Below are 22,996 nucleotides of genomic sequence, written 5' to 3' on the forward strand. Positions count from 1 at the left end.
ATGAAAAGTGACACTTTTAGAACAAATTGGCAGGTTCTTATTCAAAGAAAAAAAACCTTGGATCTGTTTGTTTTCCAATGGTGGATAAAGTGTATATTTTTTAGGTTAAAATGCACTTTAAAACATTGTATAAATCATATTTATTAATAGCTGATAAAAGACCACTTCTAATTAACTGACCTACTGCAGACTGTTTGTATTTGATGACAGGGCTTCTCCTTCATAAGCCTGAGGGCAGATAAAATGCCATGGAAGCCCAAATTCATGGTCATCTCCCTGGCAGCCAGCTCAGGGCCTGGCACATAGTAGGTGTTCTATGACCATCTGTTGTAGAATTAAAGGAAGGGAGCTAAAAGAAAGAATTGTGGATATACAAGCATTTGACTGAATCTTGAAAAAAGGGAGAAATTAGCTTGCATAGAGATGTGGACAGAGCAGGAAGAACGTTAATGTGATCTCTCTAGAGCAAGGGAGTATTGCCTAATGTAATTAGGATTTGTAGGGTTATTGCAGAAAACGATTCAAAAACTCCGGGCTTTCACTTCTCACCAGTATTGGCTTCAACAGAGAGTGAGAAGATGACACCAGGAAAATTAATTCCTGTTTGTGCTGAAAGATCTTAGTTTGGCATTTAAATGTCTGTTCTTGTAAAATGTGGAAGAGCTGCAATCAAAGGGTCAGATAGAACTATGCATGGATGAATAAATTAATGCTTTCACTGGCTCTGTAATGTCTTAGTGTTACTGAGGGCAAAAGTCAGCTTTTAAAAAGTTCTTAACTTTAAATTATACAAAGAAGCATAATAGAATTTGTGGAATTGAGTGAGATGAGTTTCATATATATCTTTCTTTATTCCACTAGCCTAGAGCTTAAAATATTTTGCTGACGTAGTAAGGAACACACACACACACACATGCACACTCACATATTTATTTTAAAATCAGACAAAAATTTACTTACATATTTTGAAGTAATTTTTATTTATGCAGAGCTAAAAGAAAGTTACATTGATCAAAATTAAGCTGGGAGTTGAATATTTAAATGCAATTCATAGAGTTAGATCTCTAATGCAATGTTATGCCTATAAAAAACAAATCAAACCAAAACAAAACTAAACCAACTCTTCTATAAAATAGAATTAATAGTGTCTACATCACAGGGTTATCCTGAGATGCCAAGGGATACACTGTGGGAAATGGGCCTTGCCCCATAGCTGACTGAGTGAATGATAGGATAGTGTTGGTTTCTCCATTACCATCCACTACAATTCTATTCCCTCTCCTTGAAATACTCAGCTCCTTTCTTTATGGTCAAATCATGCACAACCTTTCAAAAGCCAAGATCTAGTGATACTGTGTGCATGACATCTTCCCTGACTCTTGTTTCTTGCACTGCTGCTTTCAAGGTGTTTATTGCACTGACAGTCACTACCATGTAGCCAAGCACTTTGTGTTTCCTTAATTATTGCGCATGTTTCTTGCCTCTCCAAATAGGTTATAAATTCACTGAAAACAGATGTATTAAGTGACACCCCTGCCCTCCCCTCTGCCACTTGAGGCGCGACTTTGAGTGAATATGTAAGGAAAGCTCAGTGCACACTTGGGGAAGTCCTAAAGCAGTGATGGCGAACCTTCTGAGCTCGGTGTGTCAGAATTTTGAAAAACCATAACTTAACTCTGGTGCCGTGTCACATATAGAAATTTTTTGATATTTGCAATCATAGTAAAACAAAAACATATATTTTTGATATTTATTTTATATATTTAAATGCCATTTAACAAGGAAAAATCAACCAAAAAAATGAGTTCACGTGTCACCTCTGACATGCGTGTCATAGGTTCGCCATCACTGTTAAAGCCTAGTTGGTCACTGGTTCCACTCAAGAAAGAATGGTCCACATATTCTAAGTTATTTAAAGATAGTCATGTTCCCTTAGTCTCAAAGTACTCTAAGGAAAATTTACTTTGAGTATCAAGATATGTGACAGACAGGAGGATTATTTAAGTGAGATTCAGTTACTCAAAAAAATTTTACCAAAGATCTGACTTCTGTCTTTGTCTTTCCTCTTCTATGCACGGTTTGGCTCCATCCTCAGACTCTAGTCTGTGGATGATCCACCATGTAGATCCAACTTCTCACTTAGTAGTAGTCAAATGACCCATTAAGACCAGACCTCCTATCTTCCCACCACACTAACAAGAGCACTTCCCCTTGGAGCTCCTGGTATATATCTTTACTGGCTCTGAATTTGTTCGGATTCACATCCTTGAATCACTCTAGCCATGAGGGTAGGATCTGCATTTTAATCCTGACCCCAGGATCTGGAGTGAGATGCTTACCCAAACTCAATGACTGAGAAAGGAAAAAAGTAAATTCCCAAAGGGAAATTAGGGTATTTTGGTCAAAAAAAAAAGAAGGAATAAGACACTGAGTAAATGACCTATAAACTTCCATTACAATGGTGCTCATTTTCTTAAACCTAGAGAAGATTAGAATGAATCTTACTAATATGAAGAAAAATAAATAATAAAAATCAGTGCAAAAATAGGTTATCCTCAAATTTACATTGTCTTAATATTTAAAAGTAAGCCTAGCGGTTTGGAGCAATCATTGGTATCAGACCAAAAATATAACAGAATATATTTTCTTATATTCCTTTAATAATATATTGCTGATGGAAAAGGCCCAGGGTAGGAAACAGTGGTAATGCCAACAGCAAAATTAATACACAGCATTATTTTAATTGTCTAGGGGCCTGATGCACAAAATTCATGCATGGGTAGGATCCCTAGATCTGGCCAGCCATCATGGCCGATCTGTGGAGTGACGGGTAGGGTGATCAGGGGGGCCCTCCCGCTGGCACGCACCTTGGCTGGCTTGGGGCCTGAGGGCAACTCGTGCATTGAGCATCTACTCCCTGGTGGATAATGTGTGTCATAGCGACTGGTGGTTCCACTGGTCATTCTGCCATGGCTGATGTGCATATTAAGCTTTTATTATAAAGGATGTTTACTTTGGTCATTTTAGAGTTTAGGAATGGAAAATGAAGCTAATAATATAGATGCAAAGCAGTAAAACCGAGTAACAGCAGATTAGTGTGCGTTGTAACAATCAGGATTAGGCTCCCTTAGCGACCACATGGCCACACCTGACTCCAATGGGGATGAAGGAGTGCTTTTCTACCATGATCCAGAATACAAGGAGAAGGCGAATATTCGTGAGCTGCACTAAAGAACTACATGAATGCATACAAGTAAAACATTTTAGGAATTAATATCAAGAAATTTTAAAGTTGCATTTATATTGCCATTGAAGTGCAGTTTTTCTTTCTTAATTTAGTAGTGAAGGAGACAATTTTGGAGCCAGGCAGTGTAGCACAGTGTAAAGGATCGCATCGTCCTTATAGTCAGATCAGCCACGTTCTTATCCTGCTCTGCCCCTCCCCAGCCTGTCACTGAGAAAATCATTTTAACCCTCTGGGCCTCACTTTCCTCACTTTTATGATGCGATGAGAGCAATAAGCCATTTTCCCCCAGAGGAATACTGTGAAAACAACAACACCGATCACATGTGAAACACAATACAATGCCGGGCAAATATTAAGTATTCAATAAACTGTTGCTATTAAAAGTCTATAGTGTCTTATCCACAGTATTCAATCTCAAGTTATAACATTAATCTGAAAATTAAATCTTCTATTGCATTGCCACTAAACCAACCTGAGCTCAATGCATTTGGCAGAAAGATCTGACCTGAAAGGACACCAAGCTTGTTATAGACTTTATCTCTCATTTAGTATGAATAGTCATACATTTTCCTGCAGAAACATTGGCATGTTTGAGTATGGCTACTGTGCCAGACTCTTCTGAATTGTCATCAAGACATAACATAACCCATGTCACATGCATAGTGTGATCATTTTAAAATCATTTTTTTACATGGCCTCAAAAACACATCTATCCCCAAGAGGTGTGGAATAAAGGATGTCATGTCTTTACTTAAAGCTCTGCAATTGATCCAGATGACTGTGTTATCCACTCCTATCGGTCATTAAAATGACTTATGGGGACAATTGGTTTTCTTCACCTTCACAGCAATGAGGGTGCTTTGAAAGCGAACAAGGTAGCATTGGAATCCCTCAGCCGTTGCTTCATTCCTAACCTTTGTTAACCGGTCCTCTACCCCTCTGGTTTTCTTTTTACTTTAGTTTTATTGTTTACACTATTACAGATGTGCCCATTCCCCCCTCTGATTTTTTTAGAGCATGATTTCTCAGAAGACGTTATGAGTACTTCAGCATCATTTCTGTTCCTTATTCGAAGTGCAGATTCCCAGGCCCCACCTCAATCTGTGGAATTAGAATCTCCAGAATGTAGCCTTAGAATCAGCATTTGAAACAGGACCCCAGGGTGATTCTTAGGCATCATAAAGCTTGAGAAGCGCTGCCTCAGATATTAAGGACACACTGGTCTCATTATTTCCTCTTACACAAGTGGTTCCGTCTCCCCACAACACATTTCTGCAGGTCTGACACACAGTGCATTCTGTGTTCCTGTACCCAGGAGTGTCACTGGAAGTCTACTGCATCTGATATGCTGTTTCGTTCCTGGTGTACTTATCTGGACCTTTCTTGCTGCCAATGCTTGCCACCTGGGCTTAGTTTCTAAGTAGAGGTCTTGAAACAGCACCTGGCAGAAGGAAAAGGCATAACCTTCTTCGGAAAATTAATCCAGAGAAAGCAAGGGATACTAAGGAAAGTCTGGAATGTAAGAAAAGGTGTGCTTTCTTTCTTAGTTAATAAGAGGCATGTGGTGAAGAAGTGGTCTCTAGGGTCAAATAATACTATGGAGCTTCAAATGTTTCCAAGGGAAGCCTCTAAATAGATATTAATTTGTTACCTTAGAGCAGTGGTTCTCAACCTTGGCTGCACATTAGAATCACCTGGGGATCTTTTTAAAATCCTGATTTCTGGGTCTCATCCTCCGGAAATTCTGTTTCTTTGTTACTAATGTTGTGGCCCTACCCCATAACAAAGAAACAGAATTTCCAGAGGATGAGGCCCAGAAATCAGGATTTTAAGAAGATCCTCAGGTGATTCTAATGTGCAGCCAAGGTGGAGAACCACTGCTTTAGAGCCATTAACTTCCAACAAACCATGGTTCTTCAAACAATAATGAGAAAAACATGGCTCAGTATTTGGAAAAATTTAGGTTTAAACCACAAACTCACCAAGGAGCAGTTTAGTGAGTCATTTTATCTGTTTTTAACAGACATTTCTTCATCTATAAAATGGAATTTTACTTGGATTAAATAAGTGGAGGGCAAAATACAGTACTTGACATTTTATATTTTTATTTTATTTAATAGAAAACTGTCCTCAACCCATTCTAGATTTGGATTACTTTTTTAGAAAAATACCAGATAAGAAAACCAAAATGCACCTGCTCCTCTTAAAAATTCCCAATAGCAATGAAGTAGAACTGAAATACTCCTCTGCAAAGTGGCTCAGGAGAGCTTATAAGTCACCTAGAAAGGGCGTTTCATAAATAGAAGTACAGTCTTGAAATTAGGAACAGGCTGTTCCTTTTGCAATGGAGGAATATGAATGTGTATTTGCACCTAAGCATATGAAAAACTGCAAGACCAGGTTCCTCACCTTGGGTTGTGCTATTTTTTTTTTTTTTTTTTTTTGCTATACCTCATCGTGTTCAGTAGTTTGAATAAATAAAGCTGAAAGATAAGTGCCAGGGTTCTTGTCCCAGAATCAAGAAGGGTTCAGGAATCTGGAGAAGGGGCTGTGCATAGATTTAATAGGAATCCAGAGACTAATAAAGAATCCGGAGACGAAATATAATTTTGAAAGGCATTGGGAGTGAGAGGAGCTTAGCTAAAGGAGCTAAGATCCAAGATCTTAAGTCTAAGGTCTTAGGTTCTCTTTGCCCCCAGGATCCCATGCTTTTTAGTAACACAATTTGTCCTGAGGCGAGGCAGAGATATACACTTCAAAGGTTTGGTACAGAGTCCATTGTCAGAATGGGGGAATTAGCCTATAGCTGTTCAGGTGTTTGGCCAGAAGGAGGCAATAACATGTAGATTAAGATGCCCTTTAACCTTCTGGCAGCCACAATCAATTTAATGAATCCTATTCAGGTTTGGGGAAATGTCTTTAGCCATTCCCAACAGGTAACTACGTGTGTGACGCAACCCTGTTGAGTCCCCAAGTCTCATCAACCTTTTGGTGAAACTCTTGAAATTATGACATGCTGGAATTGGTCTATGGCAGATAAGCCTTGGAGTAAATATTCTGTATCCTGAGATGTCAGAGACTTGCACTTTTTAGTAGAGAAACAACTACAAGAACCTATTGCCTCTAATTTTTTTCTTCTAATCCCTAAAATGTGTATCTATTTGCTTCCAGTTGAATTTTTGGGCCAGCTATATTTGGTGTTGGAGTTCTATTTAATCCTTTGGATATTCAATGTTATCTTGCTGTCTTATGTATCCTTTCTGCCTTAGAGTTAAGCTTTATAAATCATTTTAGATTTTCTTTTCTTTTTTTTTTCTTATGAAGGTATAAAATAATCAGTGGGCATCTGGGTTCTAGTGACCAAGCCATTTCCCACCAACATTGTGGGTGACACAGACACTGAAGAGCCCTCGGTGCAAACACACAGAACAGTTGCACTATCAGGTTTGTTGGGACCCTGTAGACCAGTGGTTCTTAACCTTCCTAATGCTGGGACCCTTTAATACAGCTCCTCATGTTGAAATTATTTTCGTTGCTACTTCATAACTGTAATTTTGCTACTGTTATGAATCGTAATGTAAATATCTGATATGCAGGATGTATTTCCATTGTTACAAATTGAACATAATTAAAGCATAGTGATGAATCACAAAAACAATATGCAAATATATATGTGTTTTCCGATGGTCTTAGGCGACCCCTGTGAAAGGGTCGTTCGACCCCCAAAGGGGTCGCGACCCACAGGTTGAGAACCGCTGCTGTAGATTCTGCAAAGTTAGGATCCCCAGATTTCTAGATACTATCTGCTGACTGCCTCAAAGTTACTAAGGCGCAAGGATGCCTGGACTGTCTAAGGGACAGCAAGAAGGCCAGCTCTGCCTGGAAGTCTGGGATTCACCAAGGAGGCCACACCAGAGGGAGGGACTGTGACCCAGAGGAGAAATGAGTGTAGATATGAGGAGACTGGTATTCCCAGGAGCTCAGTAACTTCCCTAAGGTGATACAGCTAGTAACAACTAGAGTCAGGGTGCACACCCAGATTTGCTCTCCAAGCCTACACTGTTTGCATCGCATAGACACGAGTTGAGCACAGAGCATTGCCTTGGGCAAGAAGAGGCCAGGTGTGAAGTTAGGCAGGAGGAGGAAAGGAGATGGTGGGTCCCCTAGGACAGAGCACATCAAGAGGCAAGAGAGCAGAGAAAGGGGAACCATGAGATACAAATTCAACCTTTACTATGCTTTTGCTTAGAGCCACAGGATTAACCAGAAAAAGGGAAAAACCTCATTTCCTTGGAACTGCCGGTCCCGTTTCCTGAACTTCCTTCCTTTCTGGTGATTAAAGAACGTGGCTCCATGCCAAGCCAAGATGCTCCTCTGCGTAGCTATCCCAAGTATTCTTCCCTGGCTGAGACCCAGGGAGGAGGTGCATTGATTTCAGCTCAGATTTTCATCAGGGTCACTCAACCTACACTCAGCAAGCGGAGCGCTTTCTACTCCTAGAGGCAGAGGAGGCAGAGATGCTGCCAGTCTCTCCCCGGAGGGCAGCTGAGTAAGTGTGGCGAGCCTGTTTGTTGGCATCCCTTTCCTTGTCTGGGTTTGTTTTACATAACAACATGCCGCTGCTCTTCACAGAGCAACGCTAGAAACTGCCCTGGCTTCCCTTCTCCTGACACATAGCAAGGAAACCTCGGCACTGGCAGATGCTGTTGCTCCAAGCTCAGTTCCCAGCAGGTGGATCATCAATTTTCCCCAATGCCAAGCTCCTCTCTCTGTCCGACTCTCCCGCTTCTGCCACATTACACATGGCAACCTGACAAGGACACAGGCAGCTCTCGGTTCTCTAGGGGGAACGGTGGGGAGAGAGAAGCCTCTCTTTGGACTCAGTTTCCTCATTTCCAAGATGAAAGAATTGAACAAGTTGATAACTCACACTGCATATCTCTATGATTATGTTAGTGTGTCATTATTTCAGTGGCATGCCGTGCTTTTAATGAAAAGCACTATGAGAAAATTTCAAATTCCAAAAATTTTTTTAAAAGAACTAAGCTATTGGAAATTTATATTCTGTATCTCCTACTAATTAATGGTGTGACCCTGAGTATATAATTTTAACTCGGAGTTTTAGTTACAACTGGGTTAAGTGACTTTGGAGATCCCCTCTAATTCTACATTGTTTAAACTATATGCTTTCTCTTTTCTTATTAACATATACTTTATTTACTCTTCAGTGATAGTGGTTAAAGGAATGATTTTAGAACTGGAACCAAAGCAGTCTGTTTATAGTCTATTCTGTATTTATCCTTGTCTTTCCCTCTACAGGAGGGAAATGAGAGTTTGTGGGGAATGTTTACGTCACTAGAAAGACAGGCTACACATGAGCTTGGTGACTTTGTCATCGGGGTATATTACAGATTGTTCACCAAAGCTGACACATGGCAAACAAGGAAAGGAGGATCTTCTCCTTTTTCAGAACATAAGCCTGAAACCATCACCAAGGGTATCTTCCACTGAAAAGTTGAAGATACTAATATTTAACCTAAAGCAGCCTCATTCAGTTCCATAATGTCCTAAAGCCTGCAAGCCGGTTTTTACAAATATTTCCCATTAGTAGTTCCATGCCACCAAATCAAATAGGTTGTTAAGAAATTGGTTGGAGTGAAAGACCTATATGTTAGCTTTAATGCACTCTACAAAGTGCACATCCTATGGAAACTGCTTGAAAAGAGAGTGAGATATTTTTCCCCTTTAAGGAAGACTAGAAAGGGGAAGAAAAAAACTTAATTTTCTCACTACTTAAACAGATTTGGAGCAGGCTACAGTTTCATTAGTACCAACATCAAATCTTCCTTGAGAAACATCTCCTGACCAGCTGGCTGAGAAGTTGTCTCGGTGCTGAGAGAACAAAAGTTCTTTAGCAAATAATACAGATTTTACAATTAAGGATTATCTTTATTTTTTCCATCGTATTCTTTGAACATCATAAAAGCAGTTTACTTTGTAGCAAGGGCTGTTTAATTTTGGAGTGTATTCAGGAACTCAAGCATGGGAAAGGGGAGAGAGAATCTAATTAAATATTTAATGCATAAACCATAGTTCAACTTACAGCTCAAAGTGTAGTTATGTAAATGAGAGTGTTAATGGAAATAAAGCACTCAGTGGGAAACCGAGAGACCCAGCTTCTGGTGCAGGTGCTGTGGGTGAACAGTGACCTTCAGCAAGCTCCTGTGCTCCTCAAAGTTCTCCTTTCTCGCCTGTGAAGCAAAGACACTGACCTGATCTCTACATTAGCTTTCAGCTCTGACACCCAGAATCAAAATCCCAATTCTAATTCAATAATAGAAGCACAGAAAACTCCCTGTATAATGAGTCAGTTTGGCGAGTAGAGTGTTACACCATTGTTCTTGATGGAATACCATCTGTGAAAATAAATCAAATGCCAACTCAAGAAAAAAGGGGGGAGGGGATTTGGAGGGGTTTCTGATAATCTCCTATCAATCCGGCAATAGCAGAAGCCAGATGTGAGGCAGATACCACATACATTGGTTCACATGACCCTTCACTCAAAGAAGTTGCTCCCAGAGGCCCATTTTACTCAAAAATAAAACCCTGTCCTCATCCTCCCTGTGGACAGAGTGCTGAACACCAACTCCTGATCTAGACTGACCTTTATAAAATGTAAGAGGCACAACACACCATGAGGCAAACAGGCTAATGCTAGGATCCATTCTTTCACATATAAATTGAAAACTCAAAGAGCCTTGAGATTTGAATCCCAAATGTAACCAGAAAATGGATGTAGTTGTCTGCTTTCCTCAAGATCCATTATGTAATTGAACTAGTTATATTTTCTAAAAAAGAAATACAGAGAAGCAGAAAGGAGAAGGGATTTACTCAAAATCACACAAGATCATAGCCAGGCAGGGATCAGAACCCAGGTCTACTGACTTGAGCCTAGCCCTTTCCCCATCAACGGAGAAAGTTTCTTCATTCGGAAAAGTTGAGCCTTTTGAGAACCAACTTTATGTAGTATGATGTGATTTACAAATATATTTTTACAATAATAGTTATTTTTGACAGACATCTTAAAAATTACCTTGAATATCACAAAATGAAAGACTTCCTGGGTGAGGGAATTCCAACAGGGAAAAACAACAACGAAAAAATATATAAAAAATAAATATTTAAAAAATACTTTGAAATTGAGTGCTTGGGCATAGAGCAAAGAGCCAGTGAGGTCATGTTTTTAATCCTATAATTTTGCAGAGTATCCCCAGCAGTGACTTCACATCTCGGGGAACATTTTGTGATTTGACCTTTTGCAACCATTGCCTGCAGTTGACTGAATTTAAACGTTCTCTTTCCAGCTGCTTTCAAAGCCATTTTAGAAAGCATGGTATTCTGATAACATTAAGTTTCTCAAGCTCTGTGGAGTCTTTTCTTTAAGAAAATGTCAATGCCTGGCTTAGATTAACCAGGTCTTGCTTCAAACACAAAGCTATGCCAAGCCCATTGAAAGAGTGAAAATAAGAAGAAAATAAAGTATTTCTATTAATATGCTTCTTTCTCCAGAAGAGGTTTCTGAGTTTTGACTTACAATCATTAACAACATTTCTATTTTTGTCTTCTTATTTTTGGAACCATTTGTAAGATACATTCATAAATTAAACGGAGATTAAATACGATCTTCATTCCTAGTAGTATTGGTTTGGAAGATAAGTCTATTGTCACAGATGGGATTCTTACTCTTCATCACCCAAATCTATTCTTTGGTATTAATAATACAAAGGATAGGTGAGTGTGCAAGACCGACATACTTGCTAAGAATAGCTCACTGGCATCTATTGAGTTCCTAAAGAGAGGACTGAGGGAGGCAAACTTTTAGATTAGCTTTTAGAAATTAACCCAGGCCTTGACTCAGAAGAGCTTACCAAATGTATAACAGATCCGCTGGTGTCACAATAATACTCTAAGCAGAGATTAACCACACATAAAAGGACATTATGCTGCCTTTTACTACCATGTTCATATGTAATTCTTCTACGCTTCAGAGTCCAAGTTGAACAGAAAAGAGTACATAATTTTTGTGACCCAGCCTATGAATTATATTTAGGTGATGGTATTAATGGTGTTCATGGATACATTGATGTTCATATAAACAAGAACAAATTTGACTGCTTTACTGTTATTCTTGACCGTTCCAGGCAGCCTTTTAACAAGGGCTAAAAACAAACAAACAAATAAAACAACAACAACAAAAAAACACTCAACAGGCAGCTTACCTACTAATGTCATGGAAGCACTTTTACAAATAACTGTCCTTAGGAAGCTACAAGTACCACCTCATCTATACATTGTCTCTGAAAGGTTACAAAATACGTTCCCAACCATTAGCAAACGTGGTTTTCACAACCTCAGCAATAGGTATGATATCCCTATTTACTGGAAGAATATAACTTACCCAAGTCATTGCACCTTGATAATGTCACTAGTATTTGAATCCCAGGTCTGAATCCTGTATATTTCCTGCAACCATGAACTACTCTGCCCTTACATAAAAACATGTTTTCGTATCTAGTCACATGTTTGTAGGAGTCAGACTTAATTATGCTGGGAAATAGCGTTCCCTTTGGATGGATCAAAGTGGCAAATGCATTCATTTGTAGCTTCAGCTTTAGACTTCTGAGCCAAAGTTGTTTTATTACTATAAATCCCAAGGTGAGTTTATTCGCTGTATTGTTGGAAGTTTATGATGGGCTCACAATAATGAATTGTATGACAAAAGGCCACACTGAGCTAAGAATCTGATGGCTTTTTCAGAGGGCAAGGAAGAGAAGCTATTACACTAATAAACGTCTCTAGTAAAAGCGTAGAGAACTGAGATATTAGCCAATAGGTTCACTGTGTGAACTTAGAGAAAACCACTAATCTCTGGAGGCTGTAAATATTGAGCTTCCTTTCGTCTGAAGCTATTCTCTGAGAGAAAATCTCTAGTATGGTTTGTTGAGTCAGACAGTCTGGTATTCCAGACAAATGAGTTTTCATCCTCCTAAAAGCACGACATTTGTTACATAAGGTTCAAGAAGAAATGAAAGGAATTTTTCTCTGTGTGGCTGGGGTTTTACATCTATGATCCTGATCATGGATCAGAATGAACAGGCTGTTGACTCCAGAAGCAGTACTGGTTTGGGTAGCAGGATTCTTGGGTCTGACAGTTTCATCTCCTAAGATAAAACATGCATTGTCTTCCATGAATTTCAATGGCTTCCTTTATATAACATTACACTAGTTTGTAATAACTGACATGCATGGACCTTTTACTATGAGTCAGGAATTACACTAAGGAATCATATTAAGAGTATTAACTTTTCTTATGTTCACCAATAGCCCTTAGTTCTAGCAAAGAAGTTGAGACACAGAATATTAAGGAACTTACCCCAAGTCACACAACCAGGTAGTAAAGGGCTGGGATTTTTTTTAACCCTGGGAGCTGCAGAGGATGGCTTCTACCAGCCTGCTACTGAACCCTTCTCTGAAGAATTGCCTCTGGCTACCACAGAACCATCTCCTCCAGCCTGCAGAGTACTAATGACTGCTTCTCCTGCCTCAAGGTGGGACTAACTCTGTGGTGCAGTTTGTTCCAGAACCTCTTGGAAGCCCTCCTGCATAGGCTGAAATAAATCATGCTTAGCTTTTCCCCACTGACCTTTCCTGCTTTTTTCATCCCCTTTTCCTGACAGATCAACCCCTTATAAATCAGCCTTGAAAGAAATCTGGGCTCCATCCAGCTCTGCCTCTAAGCTGAAGTGGTCCCTGCTTTTCACCACCATCCTATGCTCTCTTTCCTCACTGGGGATAGGTTTAGCCTGGAAAATATGATATATTATACTTTCATTTTTCATTGTATTTCCCCAATTGTTATTTTGTTCTTTTTTTCACATAGGAACTTAAACAAGCAACAGATGAAATAAAAATGGTGCCGTTCTGTGATGGAAACGTACCTATTAGGCTCGATGTGGCAGACTGATGGTTCTGTTTCAGCAGCCAAGCCCTTTGTTCTTGTCTGGCACTAATTGGATCTGGCTGAGAAGCTGAAATCACCAATCGATTCTTTAATAAGCATAATGTAGCCACTCTAATGTAGCTAATTTCCTTTCCCTCTTTTCTCCTAGGCAAGCAGTTAATACTGCTAACAGCTCTCTCTGACCTTATATGTACATCCGCAGGCTTCAGAAAAGTATCCAGTCAAGTTATTTCCAGAAGCAATAATTTCTAAAGTAAAAGTTTAATATTTTAAAAGTCCATGTTGATCTCTGCCTTGATTTTAAATGTTTTTGGTGTATAATTTACCCAGAATTTTCTTCAAGGCCTTTTTAGCTAAATTTATTCATCTCTATATATAAAAGCCTAAGTGACCAAGCGACGGGTCAGCTGGTCGCTATCATGAGCACTGACCACCAGGGGGCAGACGCTCAATGCAGGAGCTGCCCCCTGGTGGTCAGTGTGCTCCCACAGCCAACCTCCCATGGTCCCTCCCACAGCTGGCCAGCTCAGATCAGCCCGGATCAGGACTGGGCGAGATGGCCCAAATCAGCCCTGATTGTCGGCCAGGCTGAGGGACCCCACCTGTGCATGAATTCATGTACCGGGCCTTTAGTTCAATAAATAGTTGTTGAATTCCTTCTATATATCAGGCACTGTACTAGATGCTGAGAGCAAAATCAGTGAGCAAAGTAGATACAGCTACTTTGCTCATGGAGCTCATGGACTAATTATAAACTAGAGCATATTCCAACATGCACACCAGTCATATACCTTCAGGTACAATCAGCTCTACTGTGGTCATAGATGGTGCTATGAGATCTTACTAAGGACAGCTGATCTAATAAGGATTGCTAATGTTGAGATAAATTAATTGACATCTGAGAAAGAATAGAGTCAGTTAAGATGGAGGTATTAGAGTTTGCACCAAGGGAATCATCCTGTGAAAAGACTCTAAAGCAAGAGGCAGCAGGGGGCATTGGAGGAAATAGAGTGTGAAGAAATACTATTTAAGATTAGGCTGGAGATGTGGTCAGGGAAACGACCATACAGAGAGTTACAGGACAAGTTAAAGAATTTTAGTGTGTACTGACATCAACTGGCAATTATGGGATGGTTTAAAGGTGTGCATATGTGTATGACATGATTAGAGGAGCACAGAGTAGAGTAGAAATTAAAGTACCATGATGGACAAAGGAATGAGCAGGTCTCCTTGGGACAGCAGGAAGTAAATCTGGTTGGATGGTCATAAAATGAGAAGGTCATAAGTGATGTGAGACACAGCTGGGATGGTGCAGTATGGTTCAAGGCAAAAGGGACTGGACTAGAATCATACACTAAGCAGTGTGGATTCTATACTCAGGAACTTGAAGGGAATGAGCAGAAATTCATTCCAGAAAGATTAATTTAGATCAGCACTGTCCAACGGAGCTGTCCACAATGAAATAACTTTTCTATAATCTGTGATACCACAATACAGTAGTCACTAGACACGTGTAACTATGGAGCACATAAAATGTAGCTTGATCGACTGAGGAAATAAAGTTTTAACTTTTATTTAATCTTAGCACAGGTCTGGTCACAATAGAGAGTATGTATGTCTGTTGGTTGAAGGGAAGTGTTTGGAAGGTTGGAATGAGGAAAAGGAATGAGATGAGTTATGGATCTAGGTGAGATATGATTCCAGGGAAGATAAAGACAGAAAGAAATATAGAAGCATGCAATAAAAATTTTTAATTTTCCATGTGCATTATTTATATTCACAGTTAAATTTGGGTCTTTGGTCCATCCATTTTAAATTTATTTTTGTGTGTTAGGTACGGTATAGATCTAATTTCAGAAAGTAATTTCCCCAAATGAAAATGCAACCAACTATTCTACTTGCTAATGGTCAAATGAACCTCAAGGAATTATGCCTCAGATTCAAGAGTTTAACAAAAAAGACTAAAGGTAGATATAATGCATTATCTCAGCATAGCTCTCTATCTAAGTTTTAGTCAGATAGAAAATACTTTTGTTCCCATTTAATCCATTTAATTTATAATAAGTTGTGCAATTCCTTTGGTGCTAACCTCCACATTACCTAAATAAGTGTTCTAGGTATAGCAGAGATTAAAAATATTTGTTGACTTAAATAAAGATGAGACTAGAGAAAGGAATGTAAAAAAGAGTATAATAGTAATTATGTCTTCAAAGTTAACCTGGTGGAATAAAATATACTCTATTCACTATAGTTAATCAGAGGAAGAATCATGAGAGAGTAACAAAATAAAGTCTTTATTATTATCTTGACAAAGTGATTAGGATGTTTAGAGATAATATATGCACATCATTCAGCCCAGTTTCTGCACATAGTAGGGCTACATTACTGGTAACGCGAAAGTATTTAGTTTTTTCTGATTTTAGATGTTCAATGGAGGGGCATATTTCTTTATCATGGAATCTTCAAGTTTTTTTAAAATACATTTTTCTTGATTTCAGAGAGGAAGAAGAGGGAGGGAGAGAGAGATAGAAACATTCATGGGAGAGAATCATGGATCGACTGCCTCCTGCAAGTCCCCCACTGGGGATCAAGCCCACAACCCAGGCATGTGCCCTTGACTGGAATCAAACCTGGGACCTTTCAGTTCGCAGGACAATGCTCTGAGCCAAACAGGCTAGGGCGGAATCTTCAAGTTTTTTAGAGATAGTTTCATGTATGAAATAGAGCCTAAATGCTCTAGTAAATTTGAATTTTAAAACTTTCATATGGTTTATTTCACTCCAAAGAAATAATAACTGGAGTTCACTCTTCACTGATGTTGACAGTCTCTTCCTGAGACTAGATATAAGAAGCTTACAAAAAATGAATAGACATTAATGGATGTTTTTCAAATTCTATGGCTTCTCTCCTCAATCATAGCTTGCACATTATGACCTAACTTGGGACAAAAGCAGGGAACACACTAATTTATATATGCTATGACTTTAAATATTTATGTTAGAATAATTCAATAGAAAGAATAAATTTGTAGTGGCTGAAACTATCACCTTCTACTGGGTTGACACTGAACCCTTTGACTTGGTGAATCACTAATGCGGCACCCTCAGGGGATTTGATTTCATAGGCTCCTGGGCCCAAGAGTTTTTTAAAATATAAAAAGTGATAAGGCCTTAGAGATAAGACAGGCATCAGGCTATCACTGGGAAGCTGCTTTCTTTTTAAATGGCCAGTTCCCAAATTTGAATCAGTACTCTAGTGGTAAAAAAAGCTTTGGATTTGCTGGTAAAGATGAAAGATGCTCAGAAACTATTATCTTAAAATAGAAATCAATGGATTAAAAAGCTATGGAAGTTTAGAAGCTGGCCTAAAGGGAAGAGGAGAATTGAATTGAGATAATTATCTTGTTATTTGAGGAAAAATTAAAGTTCACCTTTCAGAGAGTCAGAACATTAATGCCAAAGTGTAGATTCTCTTTCATGATAAGGAGTAAAAAGAAGTTACTAAAATTGTCCAGATTTATTTAAAATAGTGTAACTTGTAAAGTGTCATTTAACACACTTAAAATATGCAGAAAAAACTCTCAAGGACTTGGAAAATACTCTTTCTCAATGGGAGAAAAAGTATCTCCTGAATATTATTATTTTAAAAGAAACCTATTTTTTTTTTCCATCTTGCATTTGCCTCTAGTATTCAGATAAAAGAAACAGAGTGGGGAAAAGATAGCCATTAGTAGGGATCATCTCAAATTAAAAGTCTTTAATCCTCAATCATAGCCTGTGTATATTATATTCTAAATAAGAAATTTGTACCTTTGCCCCTTTGCCCTAGCTGGTTTGGCTCAGTGGATAGAGCTTCAGCCTGTGGGCTGAAGTTGTCAGGTTCAATTCCAGTAAAGGGCACATTCCTTGGTTGCAGGCTTGATCTCTGGCCCTGGTTGGGGTACATGCAGGAGGCAACCAGTCGATGTGTCTCTCTCACATCCATGTTTCTCTCTCTATCTCCCCCCCCCCCCCACTTCCACTCTGTCTAAAAAAAAAAAAAAAATCAATGGAAAAATATCCTCAGGTGAGGATTTAAAATGAATGATAAAATAAATAAATTTGTACTTTCAAATTTTAAGAGGTAATCACTAAATAATTGCTACTTATTGATCTATGAGAGGAAACTGATGTTCCAATGGGAGCCAAATTCCCCAGTGTCCAGGTCATTGTCACTGCCTTCACCAGGCCTGACTCAGACAAGTAATAGTACATTAATCCACCAAAGGCAGGGTTAGCAGCTACTCATAACTCCACTTCGAAAGGGAGAGTCTTTACTTCCTTGACAAGGAGCCAAAGTGGGCTTTCTGTCTCAGCAGCTTGGAAGGGTGTGGCTTTAAGCTTGAGAGTGGGAGGAGGAACTGGGCTGAGCAGTAATATCTCATCCTGCTAAATCAGACTTGTCTGCATGAGGCTTCTACAGTACCTTATTTTCAAGTCAGATCTAAATCAGCCAAGTAAGTAGGGAAACATGGGCATGAAGCCAAATAATTAAAATGAAACACATAATTTGGATTTCATTCTCCCTGCATTTTAGGACAAATTATAATTTGGTAAAGAGAAAAGAAGCAATATTTGAAAATTAGTCTCTTATGTGTTCATCTCCCATTGCAAGAGCAGATATAGTCTTTAAAACTGATGTTCTCTAAGAATATAAAGGAAACATAAATCTGTGATAACTGGGATATATCCCCATAGTACATTTTCTAAACTTAAAAATCAAAATTCCCTAAAATTTCATTTGAACCATGCAAAATGAAGGGCATGGACTTTTAAAAGCAATGCATGACTCTTGATTGTAAAAAATCAGAGACCTCAAATTGTGTCCATTAAATTGTTCTCATGTATAGCTATATGGTTATTCCTTGATTCCTTTATTACTCTATTCTGGATTATTTACATAAACTCCTTTTTTTAACCCAAATCTTCAAAAATACAGCCTCTTGATATTTTGTTTTTTGCTTTATGCTTACATTTTTAAGTGTGTTCAATTATTTGATCGTTTATTCAACAAATGTTATGAAATACCTATTTAGAATCAAGCAGGATGCTAATTACTAGTAGTATAATGATGGGCTAAAATAGGCACTTTTTGGACTCATGCAGATAAAGTCTAATAGTGGAGACAAGCATTACAAAAACAACCACACAAAATAAATGAGAAATTGCCAATTGAAGTAACTGCTATGAAGCAAAACCATATTATTCAATGAAAATATGAGAAAAAATGTCTCAGCATAGGAATTTCATTGTAAACTAGTAATTTACTAGTTTTAAGCACCAGCATATTACCCTCTGGTTGTATGAAAATAGGTCCTGAGAACAAGAGAAAATTGTTACAAATCTTAGGATTCATTTTAGGCAAGTGAGACACAGTATAAAAGCTCTGTTCCATCTCTCCCCACCAAACAAACATACAAACAAACAAACAAACAAAAGCTATGTTTATTGTGTGTGTTAAGTAGGCAGAAAAGGCACCATCAAAAATCACCTGAAAGAAGAAAATATGATGAATATGCTCAAAAATGCTTCCTTCTTTTTAGTAGTCACATTGCTTCTAGAAGGATCAGACTTCAGTTTCATTTGGATTTTGCTTTTGCTTTTTTTTAAAAAATTTTAGCCTAAGTTGGTAGAAGATGGTTTTCAACATACCCTTGTATGGAACTCTCATTTTAAATGTGAGAGATTTGAATATATGCTCATTTTTAAATGCTTTTCAGTTTTTGATAAGGGGTTGCATGGTGCTATCTGTGGTCTGTTCCCAGGAGATTATGTGGTCATGTGTGTCTACTTTGACCTGAGCAGAAGAATGGGATACTTCACCATCCAGACCTACATCCCCTGCACACTCATTGTTGTTCTATCCTGGGTGTCTTTCTGGATCAATAAGGATGCTGTGCCAGCCAGAACTTCTCTAGGTAAGACACAGTTCTTGGTGTTATAGCACTTATCCAAGGTAAGTAGTACCCCAAACGAGTAATCTTTATTCCCCTTTCCAAATTGATTTGCTTTTAATCCATTCAGCAATTACATAGAAATGCTCTTTGTTTCATTTTAAAGAAAACTAGTATATTAAAAAGGAAAAACAATGTTTAAAGTTTCCTAATTCTGTTTTTCTTAACAAACTTAATATGCTTTTTTTTTCCCCAGTAAATTATCTTAATAAATTTAAGTTAGCTTAAAAAAAAAACCCTTCTAATTTCAACAGACTTTTTGTGTTGGTCTCTGGGCAGTTCTGTGTGCTGGAGCTACTCACACCAGCTCATGAGAGCTGATCATTTGTCCTTTCCCAATAGTGTGTCTAGCGATGTCACATTGGCAGCTTGACATCAGCCAAGGTGAAAGTAATAATACCATCGAAATAGGCAAACACTAAAAATCAAAGCATTCATTTTTTCTAGAGTAATTTGTTACACCTTTACCAGAACACCATAGGCTGTTAATTAATTCCAACATGCATAATCATGATGACATTAGAGGACATACATACATGTAATTGGCTACTTACGAGCCACTAGGAAGATTATTTTTGGGAGGACACAATTACCTGTGAAATTTTGAGAATCCATCTCCCCACTTTCAAGATTATTTACAGTTGCTCAATCTATTGTATAATGGTGATATTTGTCTCAGGTTTTCACATATTTTTTTCTCACATGAGGAAGAAGGTGCACAGAGATTATAAGAAAGCCACAGAATCACAGGGACATTGGAGTCTAGATCCATGAATAAAATTTTTATACTACGCAAAATTCCCTAAAGACTTAACTAAGAATAAAGCTATTGAAAGATGAATTATTAAACCATAATCCCTTTCATCAGCTATGAGAAAATTAGAACCACATCTCTTTCTCAGTCTTTTCTAGGGAGGCAGAATCATGCAATAGTTAAGAGCTGGGGTTAACCTACTGGTCAGAGCAACTGCCCCCTGGTGGTCAGCACATGTCATAGGGGGTGGTTGAGCAGTCTTAGCATATCATTAGCATATTACACTTTGATTGGTTGTTCAGTTGTTCTGCAGTTTGGTCTATTTCAGTGATGGCGAACCTTGTGAGCTCGGTGTGTCAGCATTTTGAAAAACCCTAACTTAACTCTGGTGCCGTGTCACATATAGAAATTTTTTGATATTTGCAACCATAGTAAAACAAATACTTATATTTTTGATATTTATTTTATATATTTAAATGCCATTTAACAAAGAAAAATCAACCAAAAAAATGAGTTCACGTGTCACCTCTGACACGCGTGTCATAGGTTCGCCATCACTGATCTATTTGCATATTACCCTTTTATTATATAGGATGGAACAAATAGCTTGTTGCATTCCAATCTATCCATCCCATAAATATTTCAAGGAAAAGATTTCAAATCAATTTCCTCTCTTGAAGTCCACACTTCTGGTGATTAAAATCCCTCTTATGGCCACTCTGTTAGCTCATTTAACCACTCATTAAATGAGTGCTCACCAGCAACAGACCATGGTGGGAGAAGGGAGCAAGGTGAGTGAGCTAAGGAATGAGGGAGAGACCCCTGAGCAAAAAGCAGGTCATTGACTACAAGTTGATCATTGAGGACAAATCAGGCATATTCAATATGGTCCCTGTGCCTGTTCTACTCTTCACAACTAAAGCATGTAAAAGTCATTGTAATGATTACAAAATTATCACATTTTTTAGAGCTAAGGAAGCAGAGACACTGCGAGGTTAAATGGCATTTAAGAGACAACCAATATTTGTGGACATAGTCTATGATTCTAATTGTACTTTCTTTCCCATTACTGAGGTTGCTTATTAGAAGCCACAAAACAGGTTTAGCTTCCATCGTGGCTGAGTCACCCAACTCGCTGACGTGGTCACATGACCTTTTCTACTGTGCCTCTCTTCAGGTATCACAACTGTCCTGACAATGACAACCCTCAGCACCATCGCCCGGAAGTCACTGCCCAAGGTCTCCTATGTCACAGCAATGGATCTCTTTGTATCTGTCTGCTTCATATTTGTCTTCTCTGCTTTGGTGGAGTATGGCACCCTACATTATTTTGTCAGCAATCGGAAACCAAGCAAGGACAAAGACAAAAAGAAGAAAAACCCTGTATGTATCATTTCCCACTGGGACCACTGAAATTTTTATGCAGAAAGACCACCTGGTTTGGTTTTGGTTTTGTCTCATTTAGTCTATCTGCAGGTTATGCCTCAACACTTTGGGCTCCAAGGTGACAACTGAATGTGTGACTTTGACCGGGACATAAGGATTCATTATGGTTATTAGTTAAGAGAGACCTGATTCACTAAGGCAGACTCTTGCTCTCTTCAAATCATGGGGACTATAACCATTACTGAGAGATGCATCTCTCTCTGATTGCTATTATTCCAGCTTTCATTGATTTTCATCTTTCTGCCCCTTACTATAATATTTTCAAATTACTGATATTTTAAATTAAAATTTTCTCTCCAAAGCTTTCTACCAAGAAGGCATAAGAATCTTTAAATTTAAATTTCAAATTGGAGTCTACACTTTTGCAACTAATACCTGTGTGTGTGTGTGTGTGTGTGTGTGTTGCCACCAGAGGACTTCTATTGGTTTCATACTCTGTGTACCTTCTTATTTTAAAAGAAATGTCTCATCTATTGTTTGGACAAGTTATTTAGCCTTCCTATGTTTTTATATTGTCATATGTAACAGAATATTATAAAATATGTTATAGGGCTGCTGTGAGAAATAAATGTGGTAACAGAGGTAAAAAGCATTACATAGTACCTTACACATTAAAGTTCTTATCGTTTACTAGTTGACAATGATGGTTGATGTGGATAATTATATAAGTACTAACCTGGATTGATTTCAGTGATTTGGAAACAGAGAGAATGACTTCACCTTGCCACCAAACATTAAATAGAGATGATGACGCACAAGCTTGAATGCCGAAAGCAATTGTCTTTTATTATTAATGTTGAAGAGAGCATATAGCTGCCCATTTACCCACCTAAACACAATGTCTGGCTCAGAGGAGGCCCCATGGAAGTTCAAGTCCATTCCCTTCCAAGGCAGGGGCCAAGGAATTCACCCCATTCCTGATCTTCTGCTCTAAAGGCCTTGAGAGATAGGATAGTGGCTAACTGTCTGACCCGTGGACTTCGGGAGACTAAACTATAGTGAGGAAGTCCGGCTGATTCTAGGTTGTATCTGGATGCATCTCCAAGAACACCAGTGAGATTCTCTACATGGTAAATGTTTATTTGAATGTAAGAATTTATAACAGGTAAAGAAAGAAGCATCATTTTTTTATGATTAATAAAAAATTTAATCCCAAATACTCATTATATTTTATGCAGTCCTCTTCCCTGTCTGTTCTGCCTCTCTTTGCCTTCACATCTTCTTTCTCCTTATTTTCATTTCCTAATTGTGTTTTTGTTTTCTCCCTCTCCTTCACTTTCCATCTCATCCCTCCCCTCCCCCCGCAAGAAGATGGTTCTACTGATACTTAGCATTATTACCTGCCAGCAATTACAAGGCACAAGAAGACTGGCTTTCAAACAAATCTGAAGAGTTCTCTCTCTCTCTCTCTCTCTCTCTCTCTCTCTCTCTCTCTCTCTCTCTCTCTCTCTCTCCTTCTTTCCTTTCCTCCTTCCCTCTCTCTCTTTTTCTGAGTCCTTGGGAAAAAGCCCTTTGCTCCTCTCTAACAGGTAGGTC

General features: G+C 38.5%; 1 protein-coding gene across 2 annotated transcripts in view; it reads left to right on the forward strand.

Annotated features, from left to right (window-relative positions):
- GABRG2 (gamma-aminobutyric acid type A receptor subunit gamma2) overlaps positions 1-22,996 on the forward strand; it is an 86,194-nt gene that overhangs the window by 58,098 nt on the left and 5,100 nt on the right. For both annotated transcript variants that reach the window (XM_081092269.1, XM_081092270.1), the window contains exons 7-8: positions 19,072-19,224; positions 21,192-21,397. In XM_081092269.1, coding sequence (XP_080948395.1) covers positions 19,072-19,224; positions 21,192-21,397 — 359 coding nt within the window. The remainder of the gene's footprint in view (positions 1-19,071; positions 19,225-21,191; positions 21,398-22,996) is intronic.

The sequence above is a fragment of the Myotis nattereri genome (assembly GCF_964212035.1).
Source record: "Myotis nattereri genome assembly, chromosome: 5".
Taxonomy (NCBI): domain Eukaryota; kingdom Metazoa; phylum Chordata; class Mammalia; order Chiroptera; family Vespertilionidae; genus Myotis; species Myotis nattereri.